Raw genomic sequence first — 13,686 nt, 5'->3', positions numbered from 1 at the left:
AATTTCAAATAATAGATTACAGGATCAATGTTTGCTCATTCTTACAATGTGAGGTGAGCCACTTCCGGGACATTACTAGTAGGGTTATTCCATGAACTGCTGCAGGAGAGTTATTCAGTTTCACTAAACCTTCTCAAGCATTGTGTGTGAGTATCGTGATTTATAGTTGTGGGTGTTCTGATGGGTGCTAAATTATCTAACAACAGTTCTTTGCTGTAATTTTTTTTAACTCTTTCTTTTTTAATTAAAACTAAGGTTTTTTTTCACACATCTACCCATCTCATTTTTCATGATCTGTAAAATTTTCTTTTACCTGCTTCTGCCTTCAACTGCATATATTATGTTATGTGGACATTTCTCATGAGCCCTGCGATTTTTTTTTCCTATTTTCCCTTTCCTTCCATGCCACAACCACTTAAGGTTTAAGAACACCTTGTTCTAGTTCAGTCAGAGTCATCTTCTTATGACAGAGCTAGCTCATCATAACATGGGTCAATCTGATCGTGGGCTCTGTGTCTTCATGCATCTTGCACATGGCCAAGCACTCATCACAGGTGTCTCTGTTGATTTAGCTCACTCACCAGGGATACATGGACAACTCCCAAGTTTGGCATTACCTTATTTATTGGTATACATGTACAGCAAAATTTCCATACCATTGTTGGGCATTCACTCCTTTTTTGTGAAGCTATAAGTCCATCTTTTTAGCTATGAGTCCATCTCTGCAGAGATGGAAAGAGCCACAAAATAATGGTAAAGTCACTATTGAGATATGCAGTGGCTTTTCAGATATTCATAGCCTTGATGGCCTGGGAAGTTTCTCAGATGTTATTAACATGAACATGATGTTTTGAGTGTCTTGATATACATGATTTTGCAGGGAGTTCTGGATCAAATGCATAGCAAACCATCCTAAGAGATCACTCTTGGCCAGTTAGGAAAAGAGCTTAAATTGTGGCTTTAGGTCAGGTTACTATTATTTTCTGAAGGAAAAATAGTTTTGCTTTTTGTATCTGTAGAGAATGGAGCTAAATCAATAGATAACTCTTGCTACCCATAGGCTTGAGTTCTGCAGAAGGGAAGCAATGCTCTCATAGTTAGAAGTGGCTTATTCCTGGAGTAGAAGACAAGCATAGTTCAAAAAGTCACAGAGAACCACTTCCAACTGTGAAAGAGATCATATTTTTAATTTAAGTAGTAAATACTTTACTATAAGTTAAATAATTTTTTTTTGTGTGTGTGCAAATAATATGTTTATATAAGTGCTAAGGGAACAAAATTGGTCAGGCATATTATCCTTTGTGAATTTTTTCATTTGTTTTCATACCTTCATCTTCCTTTATGAAGGATGAGTTTTGTCTAGTTTCATACCTTCTGGGAAGAAGCAAGAGCCTTGGTGATGGAGTAGGAAATGAATGGCTTATCTTCATTTTGTACCTTTAGCTCACTTCTTGTTCCTTTAGAGTGTGTCAGGCATGATCAGAACATAGCACGGATGTATGAGAACAAAGTACGGATGAAGGGGACAGAGTTCGGGCTCCCCCACATTCTCACCACCACACTCAAACGCAAAATGGCTAAGCACATACTGAGGCAGGTCATGGGGTGAGAAGAATTGGGGTGGATGACTCTGTCCCGAGAGGGGTGTTCATGCTACATTTCCCACTGCCTCCTTTTCATTGATGGACACATATTTCCATAGAGAGCTGGCCTCTCATTTTGCCCTCTTTGTAAGATTTCACATGGCCTCACTGGTTGCTTTTCACCCAGATTTCAGGGCAGTGAACTCAGTCTCTCCATAATTTTAAAATACCCACAACAAAATATTTGAAAGCCTTATTTCAGATTTGAAAAAAAAGTATTTGGGGTGGGTTAGGGGAAGCATATGAAAGACATCTTATACCTATTAGACACCTGTTGGTAAATGTCTTATATATTAACTTTTGACTAAGGTAGTAAAATGAACAGAAAATACATTAATATACTATAGACAGCATATGCAAATTTATCTTTTCTTATGCATACAGGAGCCATAAATATGCACATTTATTTACACATATTTGCATATATATGTTGTCAACAAGTACTTTTTCCAGTTTCATTGAATTGTAAATGATAAAAGGGGCCATAGAAACAAGTAAGGCTATTTTGATGTTTTCTTATGTGCAGTATAATCTTTAAAATTTAAATAATTTAAGCATGCTTTAACCAACCATTGACTCAAACTTTAGGGGAATAACAGACTTAGGACTTTGATTTAAAGCATTTGATGATAGAATCCTAACCTAGACTACCAAAAATACAGCACTGTTAAATTAATAATTAGAATAAGTGAATATAGGGAGTAGTGACTATGTCAAACACATTTGTTTTCTTCATTCAGTCTTTTTGTCTAAATACTTAGTTGTAATAGGATCAGTGCTAGAAACTGTATTATTTAACAAACCTGTATTAATTTTCTACTGATGCTATAACAAATTACTATAAACTTGATGGTTTACCATGTACATTCCAAATGTCTTATTTGTGCAATTCTGTAAGCTACAAGTCCTACATAGCTCTCCTTGCACTATAGTGAGAAGCAGGTGGGAGCTATGCTCCTTCCTGGAGACTATGGAGAGAACACACTTCTTTGTCCTTTGTGATCTAGAGATCAAATATGTTCCCTCCTTCTCTCCTCCATTACCAGCAACACTGCATCTCTCTGGCCATTTCTTACAATTCTATCTCCCTCTAAACACATCTAGGAAATATTTTTCTGATTTCATCACTTGATTATATTGGACTATGGCAATATGTACTGGCTGGTTTTGTGTGTCAACCTGACACAAGCCAGACTTATCAAAGAGGAAGGAGCCTCAGTTGAGAAAATGTCTCCATGAGATCCAACTGTAAGGCATTTTCACAATTAGTGGTCAATGGGGGGGGGGCAGGCAGCCCATGATGGGTGGTGCCACTCTGGGCTGGTCCTGAGGTCTATAAAAAAAAGCAGTCTGAGCAAGCCAGAGGAAGCAAGCCAATAAACAGCACTCTTCCATGGCCTCTGTATCCACTCCTGCCTCCAGGATCCTGCCCTATTGGAGTTCCTGTCCTGACTTCCTTTGGTGATGAACAGCAATGTCTAAGTGTAAGCATAACATACCCTTTCCTCCCCATCTTGCTTTTTGGTCATGGTGTTTTGTCACAGCAATAGAAACCCTAAGACAAAATATATCCAAGGATAATCTATCTCGGGATCACTCATAAAGTTAGAATTGGAAAGCCCTTTATGCCTCATAAAGTAACACATTAATAGGTCCATGGATTAGGGTCTGGACATTGAATTTGTTGTTTGTTTGTTTGTTTGTTTTTGCCTAGGGTCTTAAAGTGAATTTCTGGCAATGGGGGGGGGCAGGCAGCCCATGATGGGTGGTGCCACTCTGTGACCCTTTCTGTGGCTCTGTAAACACACAATCAACTGCCTTTCATAGGAATTATAATAATTTACATTTACAAATCCATCCATTATGACCTATAATTGTTCTATCTAGGGCAGAAAGAAGCTTTAGGTTAAACTGGCTTTTGAGTCCAAGGTTTTCTGCATATAACAATCTCACAGAATCTTAGGTTATGAAGAACTTCAGAAGATATCTGAGCTAAGCGCTCCCCCGCCCCCCACTTCTGTCAATTCTCTATGCCTTAGCCCATAGCATACCCAGTGAGATTGCCTGTTTCTTCATTGTTTCTCATCCAGAACAATGGTCTGCCTCATCCATTTTGTCATTTTAAATCTGTTTAATATGTTTGGCACAACACAGGCACTCTGTATTTTTGAGTGCTTTCCCAATTAGCCCAGAGTCAGGTATTTTGATACAGGGAATACTCGTGTAAGAATCAGGTGACCTGACTGGTGTGTCAGAGCAGCTAGTGGTAACTGGAGCACAATTGTTCTGTCCTCTGATGGTTAATTTTGAAAGCAGATTAAGCACGTCTCTCACCATGACAGACACAGTATGAAGCATGAGTTCAGCCCTGGCATCATCACACATTCTCAACTGTTTCAAAGACACATAGTACACTTCCTTTTCCAGCTTCCAATTTCTTCGAGATTTGGAGGAAGGTGGGCTTGTGTCAGGGAAATCATTTCCACGTCTATCTGCTCTAAATCATCTTTTACTCTAAGTCGTCTTTGTCATTTGGGCTTTGAGTTGTTCAAGTCTGTTTGTTCTCTGGTAGGAGGAGAGTGGATGTCTTTTGCTGCTTACTGTTATGTGTTTAGATAACAGAGACCCAAACTCTGAAGTCCTGCCTTCTCTGCAGCTATCACAAGTGCTCTGAGTAAGAAGAGATGTGGAGGTACCCCAGTACTTGGTATTTTCCTCATAAAATAGAAAGAAACTAGGATTTAGACAGAAAAAACCTTGCCTCCAGGATCAAAAACTCCTTGAAAGAATGCTGTGATAGCAAAATGTATAGACCAAGGTGTAGCTAGAGTTTTCCTGCCTTGCCCACAGTCAGGACAAATCTTTGTCACCCGCCAGTCCCACAGCCGCTCAGACCCAACCAAGTAAACACAGAGACTTATTTTTCTTACAAACTGTATGGCCGTGGCAGGCTTCTTGCTAACTGTTCTTATAGCTTAAATTAATCCATTTCCATAAATCTATACCTTGCCAATGGCTCGTGGCTTACCGGTACTTTACATCTTCCTTGTCCTGGCGGTGTCTCCAGGCAGTCTCCTTCTGCCTTCCTGTTTTTTTATTTCTCCTCTCTGTTAGTCCCGCCTTTACTGCCTGCCTAGCCACGGCAAATCAGGTTTTATTTATTGACAAATCAGAACAACTTGACATACAGACCATCCCCCAGCACAGCCAAGTGCAGACCATCTCAGACACCTGCACTCAGGCCCGTGGTCCTAATCATCCTCTATGCGGACCTGCTGGGTAACGCCACAAAGAACCCAAGAACGGGCTCCCACAGGACATACATTAACATCCCACAGTACCAAGGTCTTTGCTTTATCACTGTACCCCAATGCTGAGAATATTGACAGGACAAGAAAGGACCTAAGGACAAGTGTGCTAAGTGGGAACAGGGGAACAGCATCAGGGGGGTCCTTTCCATTTTCTTTCTTTCTTTTTCTTCTTGAGACAGGGTTTCTCTATGTGGTTTTGCAGCCTTTCTTGGAACTCCCTCTGTAGACCAGGCTGGACTAGAACTCACAGAGATCTGCCTGCCTCTGCCTCCCGAGTGCTGGGATTAAAGGCGTGCACCACCACCACCTGGCGTCCTTTCCATTTTTGTTTAGGCCTTCCACCAGTTTCCTGTGCCTTCACAGTGATGAGAGGCCCTCACCGCCACCCCCTACCCCACCCAGTTGGTTCTGAGCCTGGTATAGATCCTGAATGAGGCAATGACAAACATGTGTCCCATCCCCTTATTCCTGGCGTTTTACTGAATGTGACTAGAAGAAGCTATAGATATAAACAAGAATAGAATCAAAGAAGAAGCTATATGATAAAGCAGTTGAAAATTTTCTTTCACAATGAGAACTTGTAGAAAGAAATTAAGGATACATATTATGCAGGCCATGTCAAGGTTTTTCTAACCTCATTTTTCTGTCTACCAGGTCCAAAGTTCTTCTGGTTTTATAGGAAATATCGGACACAGCGGGCACTCTGAGCACTCAGTGCCAGCTAACACTGTTCCTTGCACTTGTCCAACACCTCAGCAGGCACTGAGCTAATGACCTCCAGCTTCTATGACTTTGACTCGCTAAGGCTGCTCAGAAGTCTGAAACCTTTCCCGAATCTTTTAAAACACCGGAGAAAACAATGCTATGGATAAAAAAATTATGTGAACATTTCTTTTGAAGAAGCTTCTAGCAGTCGCATCCAAGCCTTACCTAAATAAGAAGCAAGAGGTTCGTTCATTTTGGCGGGCTCAGGTTGAAAGGTGGTGTTCTGAGGGATGACAATCTGGTTAGCCTTCTGCATGACGACAGTTCCGTTCCAGTCATAGGCCCCCACTGCTCCAAGCATGACCCAGTCCTAATGTATGAGACAGAGAGCAATAAAATGGTATTGGCAAACACTTCGGTAGCACTAACCATATGATAGGAATGGTCCAAAGTGCTTTATAAAAATTAATTAATATAGTCCTATAAACAACTTTCTTTGCAAGAACACAATATTTACAATCTCTATTTTAAGCCAGATGGTGGTGGTCCACACCTTTTATCTTAGTACCTAGGAGGAGGCAAAGTCGGGCAGCTCCTTGAGTTCTAGACTAGCATGGTGTACAGACCGAGTCCCAGGACAGCCAGGGCTATATAGAGAAACCCTGTCTTAAAAACAAACAAAAAGCAAGCAAACAACAACCAAACAAACAAGAAAGCAAAGTCCCAATTTTAATTAAAAAGGAAGCTGGGTTACACTATGTAACTTCCACATTGAAATGTCAATAACCCTGTATAAGGGCCATGATGTCTTCTTTTCTTGCCTTTCTATGTTGTTCTGGACACACACACACACACACACACACACACACACACACACACACACTCCTACATCTTAGTCTTCTTAGGAATATTAGCATGACCAGTGAATACCTTAACACCGAGAAAAAGATTCCACATTTTAAACAAATGCCTTTAGTCTTTCATTTCATTAGGTACACAATTCCATTCAGCAGAGCTCAGACTGTCTGGTTCACAACTATTAACTGGTAAAATATAGAAGCTGTGTGACATATTCTCCTAATAAGAAGCTTGTGAGATGCCATTTTCTCCATTTGGATTAGTCATCACAACCACAGCCTGCAGAGCTGCCCCTCAACATAAACTTCAAAGCAATGTTACACAATCAATGGCTGGGCATTGCTTGCGGGAAATTTTGCAGGAAAGATATTGCTTTCCTGGGCATGATTGACATACCTGTGAATAATGAGCACTGAAACCGGTCTGAGACATTTCCATCTCAAACGATGCTGCGGACTGGTCAGCTGTAGCTACAATGTGGGAAAGATAACACAGTGAGTGACTGCCAATGTCTTCTAGGTTGCCAATGATCTGCTGGACACAGAAGTGCTGGAATCTGGGGACCTGCCAAGCAGAACTATGGAACGTCTTAGGGCACTATCAGCCATGTACTTCTCAACCAAAACTCCTAGACAAGGTTAAGTACAAGACAGAGGTTAGTGAAAGGACTCTTCTCCCGTTCTTAAGCATTGGCTTCCCATCCTTGCTGAGGGAACGATGATCTACTTGCTTGCAGAGAGTTTATTTGGTCTTAAAAATGAATTAAAATTAACATAATTTTAACCAAGTCAGCCTGACTGTCTGTTCTATACTGTAGCTGACTGTGATTCCTTGGTGCTTTGGAGAGCTGAATTACTACAGTAGGAGTCAACTGCCTTGTCTCCTTGGTCTGGGAACCCTATCAGAGCTAAATTTGATACCCTACAAATTTAAACAAAATTGTTTAAGGGCTAAATAAAACTTTACTCGTGTATTTAAAGAGATTCTCAGCTCATCATCCCACCTACACTTCAGGCCCTATATCCTCTCTAGGAGCCACTGTTTGATAGAGTTGAAGGATCCCAGTGCGTGTTGGTCTTAATACTGGATGTGGGGATCATTCATCTCAGGAGGTGACTTTTTCACATAGCTCCCATTTGTGTCCTATTTAAGTCTTTATTTTTAAAGAAACTTTATATTTTTAAAACACCAATTTTAAAGCTCATTGGTAAAGTCCAGACAAGTTAGAGCATTGTATGGAGTTACACTCTTCTCAAAATATTTACAGACCAGAAGCCACAGTTTCCTGGGGGAACTGAGGGAATGTTGATCTACTTGCTTCCAGGGAGTCACTGGTTTACTTGGTCTTAAAAATAAGTTAAAAATAACATAAAATTTTGGCCAAGTCAGCCTGTCTGTCAATTGATTCATGTGAATCATTAAACTTGTGAAATTAAACATGTTTACTATTTATTTAGTGGCATAAAACTATAAAAAATGCATCTGCAATTGAATTTTTATGGGGCTAGATTAAATGTGGCAATGATCAAGAATCTGAATCTATCATTTTAATCCCTTATTCAAATTGCCCTTTAAATGACTAAGATGCATTTTAACCTCAAATTAAAATATGTTTTTGATACATAATGATTTAAGCTACTTCCACGCTTATTTTTGCAAGACGGATAGCAAGAACATCGTAGTAGACACCAGCATCGCTCACCCTCTGCTGATATTGTGTTTTCAAATGAGAACAGAGGAAGGAGCTCCATGCCATTCTGCATGCTACATTAGGATCATGGCAATAGCCTGGCCATATGCCAAATCTCTCCCTTTCAACCTGTCCCTGATAGGCTGATGTGAAGTAAACCCACCACTCTGACTCTTGCACTGTATCCGGTTGGGAATGTAAGCATTCCCCACCCCCCACCCCCCATCCCGCCCCCCGAAACTGATAAGAAAAGGAGATTCATATCTTTTCCTGATCTGTTTAGTCAACTCCTGAGCATGCCTGACTCACTAGGTGGTACTGTCCTTGGCCAACCAGACTGTCATAATTGTAGCTATTTACCATCTAAAACAAATACTGACAGGAAATGGAGATTTCCCAAATGACAAGGGGAAAAGCCTTTTGTGATCTCATTATGAAAAGAATGAGACCTAGGATACTGGAAGCGCCATTGTATAATGGCAGTACCAGGGAAGTCGAGGCAAGAGGATCAAGGCCAGAGAAACTTTGCCTTGAAAACAAAAACAAAAACAGAACCGGAAACCAAACAGACAACCCCTATGACTTCAGTCTTGATAGAGCAGTAGAAAGAAATTTTAATCTTTGGAGAGTTTCATAAAATGATTTCATATTTCAATATAGAGATTTCTTGAAGCATTCAGACATTCTAGTGAGGAACTTTAACTGTGATTTAGTAAGGTTATAAAGAATCTTAAAATGTCATTTCAGGCAAAATGGACCACGTCCCTTACAATGCGGGTCACATTCGGCCAGTTCTAGGTTATATTTGCCTGCTGACTTAGAGAGTATTTAGAAATGGCACTTACTATGTTTAACTGACTAGTCTAATAGTAATTTTTAAAAAACCAACTCATATAAATAACATTATACAGACCAAACAGGTTGTATTTAGAAACCATATGTGTACAGATATACATATATGCATGCAATAAAATTAATGAAAAAGGAGGCCATGGATTTGAAGGAGAGTGGGAGGGTTATATGAGAGGGTTTTTGAGGGAGAAAAGGAAACAGAGGAATGCTGTAGTTACATTATAGTCTAAAACAACAAAACAAAACAAAAACAAGCAAAAAACTCAACCCTTTACAGACTCTTTCTTGGCCTGTGTTGTTAAAAGTTAAAAGTGCATGGTAATTTAGAAGACCATTCATATTAAATCTAGGCAAGCATGGCCTGGCCTATTGCTAAATAACATCTCCATGGCTATTGAGAGACCAAAGCCATGGAACAGTGACTTGGACTCAGAACACAGGACAGCGGAGCCATTCAGAAATGGCTATGATTCAAGTGTTCTGTCTCTGGAGGCAGAAGACAAAAAGGGAGTCAGAGAAACTCCTTCTGCCTGGAAAGTCAGTCCTCGTCACCCTCAGAGGGAATCCAAGCTCCTGAGCACTGAGTGGGACTCAGATCCAAATCAACAGGGTGAGCAAAGGCATTTCATTGTCTCTGAAAGAGGGTACCTGTGCGAGCAGGGAGAGGTGAGAGTGACGCCGTGCACCGTACGTAACAGACTATTGCGAGACACACTGAGATCGGCTGTATTTGTATATGCATGAATATGTGTGTGCTGGCTTGCAAAGCAAAACGTTTGTTTTCAGGGGCTACTCAAGAAATACTGAAAACAATTGCTTCACATCACTTTCTTGAACTAGAGGTATAGTGAAGCTGTAGAGCAGTTGTCCAGCCTATGTAAGACCCTGGGTTCAGTCCTCAGCACGCATGCGCGCACACACATTTTTTTTTTCTTGTTTACTGGATACTCGCTCAAAATTGTCTACCCTTTTTAAAGTCATGTCTCATCCTCACATTCTCTTTCACTGGTAATTAACAGGTTCTGTCGGGGATAGCAAGATAGAACTTTTCACAACTACACAAGCGACCTATTCATCGGGCCCCCTTGAAGACAGTCAATCGAACTGGGATGCCCCAGAAGGACAGAAGAATTCTCTGTGGTTTCTGCGGGGATCTGGGGTCTGAGTCCCGAGTCTCCAGACCTTCAAAAATTCAAAGAAGACTTTATGATTCAGAGGACATGAGTTCCAAAGTAGTTTGTTACTGGACACCTCCCACATAGGGGACTAACATTGTTCAGTAGCTTCAACAGACTGTTACCGCTGAAAAAGTCAAAGGAAAATCTTCAAAGAGGTGGTGACATCATTAGTCAACCACAGTAGATGAAGTTTTGCAATCCAAGGACTCGAGGCAAAACTCCATGAAGATCTTTACAAATGTGCATAGAGCCAATTACAGAGGGAATGAACACAGAAATGATTGGCATCAGAACACTGTCCTAGCCGCCCTAAGGAAACAGAGACACACACGTCAGAAAACAAAATTTGAGCCAGTGGCTCTTCATTCTAAACTTGTGTCACAGAAAAGGAACAAGGCATGCTGGGGCATTTGGTTTCTTGCATATGTCAATGCTGACCGCCGTGTCCACTAGCTTTCCTGGGCATCATCACAGCCTGACAAAGACTGCTTCTAGCAGACACAGCTCTCTGTACAGTAGCTTCATGACAGATACATATGACAGAGACTTCTTCCCTGATGGCTACTGCACACAGTGAAAATGAGTTAGGAGTGTGCCGAGAACACCCCAAACCCAGCACATTAAATTTGAATTTTAGAAGCGACAGGCAGCATTAGGAAAGATAGTCATACCTTCCAAGGCAAATATCCTTTCTCCTAGAGCTTTAACGATAGTGACCAGGGCCAACTCATCTGAGACATTGAAGAAGTGCTTTTCAGTGGGCTCGCTGGCGATCGATTTTATTTCCTCCACAAATTTTTCAGTGCTTAAGTTCCCTCGGTTGTAGTGGCCAAGGATCTAGAGCATGACAAAAATGGCAAGAACATATTTTAACTTCTAAATGTCAAATAAATATCTCAAACATATATTCAGTGAACAGGAACATTCAGGATATCTTATCATGTGATAATGTTGTGTACTTATGGGAATACTTATGGAAGAGAAGCTGTCTGAGTACATGGTTTTCCTAATATTGACTCATATGAATATTTATCTTATTTTTCACTATGTGTGTGTGTGTCTGTGTGTGAGTGTGTGCACCTGAGTGCAGGCTCCCTTGAGGCCGAGGGATGAAGTCTTCCTGGGGCTGGAGTTACTGGCAGAGGTGAGCTGTCTGACATGGGTTCTGAGAAGCAGCCTTGGGTCCCCTACAAAAGCAGCACATGATATTAACCACTGAGCATCTCCCCATCCCTATATATTGGTTCTTAAAACCACACTTGGGGTGGGAAAACAAAAATCTTTCTTTTGCTGCACTCCTGTGATGTTGTGTAACAGCTATAGCTTTGAAATCTGACAGTTGAAAAGAAATGTTATAATATCTATATGACTGTGGTATGGTTGTAGCTACTGACATGGCCATCTTCTGGCAGCTCAACCAGTAAGGGAGTTAGGGAAATGTTTGGTGTGTTTGTGTACCTATGTGTATATATATATTATACACGTGTGTATGCACACATGTGTGCACATGTGCATCTTTTCTTAGAGACTCGTGAAAGCTCTGCATATATTCTGGAGTGAGGACTTTTATGTTTGTTTCATTTTTCTACGAGAAGTTTTAAATTTTCATGAAGTCACACTAACCATGCTCCTTCTTTAAGGTATGCACAATTTTGCCTGTTTAGTTTTAGTGTGAAAAAAATCCATGTTTGGATAAATATGTAAATTTTAAACTAAAAATCCCCAACACAAAGATATGATCTAATTTTATATTACATAACCATGTGAGTAAAAGGAAGAAGATTCAAATAATGTATTACTTTTTATTTCTGTTTATAATATTTTATATTTCCATCATTGATTTGCCCACATATATTTCAAGGCTCTTTTCTTTTATAATTAAATTGTCACTCATAATAAAGCACATTTAATTTTTATTTCATTACAAGTGACACTTGAAGATGACCAGTTCTTTTATATATTCATGTCTCCTTTATTATACTATCCCACTGAGAACAACTTAGATGTCTGTAAATAATGATGCATATATGATGCATAAAATGAGGTTTATGATGGTAGGCTACAAAATGATATTTTGACTAAGATATACAGATTTGTACTTACAAAAATGAGAAAAAACTCAAGTTACTGTTTACATAGTTCTTCTTATGACCTCTGGCAGACTTATTTGTTTCACATGATGAATAGTGTGCAAGCAACAACTGAGGAACTCTGATGCACACCAACTGTTCATGTGAGAATATGAGTCGTATCTGCTCCCGTCAGCAGGCTCACTGAGGCTTTGCGTGATGTGCTTGCCCCTTTCCCTGGGGAACACCAGTGACCAGCACAAAGGAAATGTCATATTTCCATACTGTAAGGACATCAAGCCAACTCCTCACTCTTCACTCCTAAGATCTCATCCATCCAGCCCACCCTAGTTCTTTCACTCATTAATGTGCTTAAAATGAATGACACATGAGTATCTGGGAAGGACTGACCATTCTTTGGGGAAGCATGTGTCTAAGGAAACCTGGAGCTGGTGACAAGGTAGCCTGTGCATGACTTAGGTTCTGTTCGATTTTCATTTTTAAACTCACTCTTCCTACTATGATACCCAGACTTTGCATAGAATGGTCTAGGCAGTAACTTCACAAATTATTGCAGAAAACAAAAACTAAATTCCTGGCTATTGTGATGAAAAGCCAGGGCAAACACTATATGTAGCTAGCCTCTGAACAGAGACCCCTTCCCTGGCAACTGTCTTGCTTGTTAGCTATGTGATGGAGGAGAATTAGTGGAGAAGGAGGCGGCAGAGAGATGTTAGGTAGGGAGGCTAAACTGAAAGGCCATGCTCTCACAACATTGAACAAATACCCTACCTCATTTAAGAAGAGCTATCAAGATGCCTTTCTTATAGTTGGATGTCTCACTGAATCTAGTTGCAGAAGACAGTCTACAAGTTCTAAAGGAACCATACCCATGCATTTCCTGCTAAACATGGTTAGACTACTTTTTTCTTTTTTTATCAGTTTGGTAACCTATATGTTTAGATTCATTCAAATCCTGGATGATGCGAATTCCTCTGAGTTCCCCACCGATTTACTTAACTTACTCTACAGAACTTTGTGACATCCTGGGATGATAAACCATCATTGCTCCTCTTTTATTCTTACCCAGCATGTTCTAGATTAACTATTGGATTGACATATTAACTCCCATTTAATTTAAAATTGCTGAAATTCAAAATATACATAAAACAAACCAACTAACTGAGTTTTAGGGCATGTGTAGTTGAAGTTGTTAATTGTGAAGCAAATGTTACCAGACATTTAGCAGTAAATGTGAAAGGAGGAAGATAAGTAGATTTAACTAAGTAGGAAAAGTGCCCACAGGACATATGTAACGAGTAAGAATAAAGTGGGTAACTACAATGTTGGAGAATATACTCAGAGATGCAGGATTTCTGG

General features: G+C 40.2%; 1 protein-coding gene across 1 annotated transcript in view; it reads right to left on the bottom strand.

The window, feature by feature from the left end:
- Itga1 (integrin subunit alpha 1) overlaps positions 1–13,686 on the bottom strand; it is a 156,140-nt gene that overhangs the window by 50,194 nt on the left and 92,260 nt on the right. Inside the window, exons 9-11 of the mRNA XM_028884613.2 lie at positions 10,909–11,074; positions 6,914–6,987; positions 5,885–6,029 (exon numbers count right to left, since the gene is read on the bottom strand). Of these exons, the coding sequence (XP_028740446.1) occupies positions 5,885–6,029; positions 6,914–6,987; positions 10,909–11,074 (385 nt within the window). The remainder of the gene's footprint in view (positions 1–5,884; positions 6,030–6,913; positions 6,988–10,908; positions 11,075–13,686) is intronic.

This window comes from Peromyscus leucopus, chromosome 11 (genome assembly GCF_004664715.2).
Source record: "Peromyscus leucopus breed LL Stock chromosome 11, UCI_PerLeu_2.1, whole genome shotgun sequence".
In the NCBI taxonomy this organism is placed as follows: domain Eukaryota; kingdom Metazoa; phylum Chordata; class Mammalia; order Rodentia; family Cricetidae; genus Peromyscus; species Peromyscus leucopus.
Note: the sequence above shows the minus strand (reverse complement) of the source record. Positions and strands in the feature narration are given on the sequence as shown.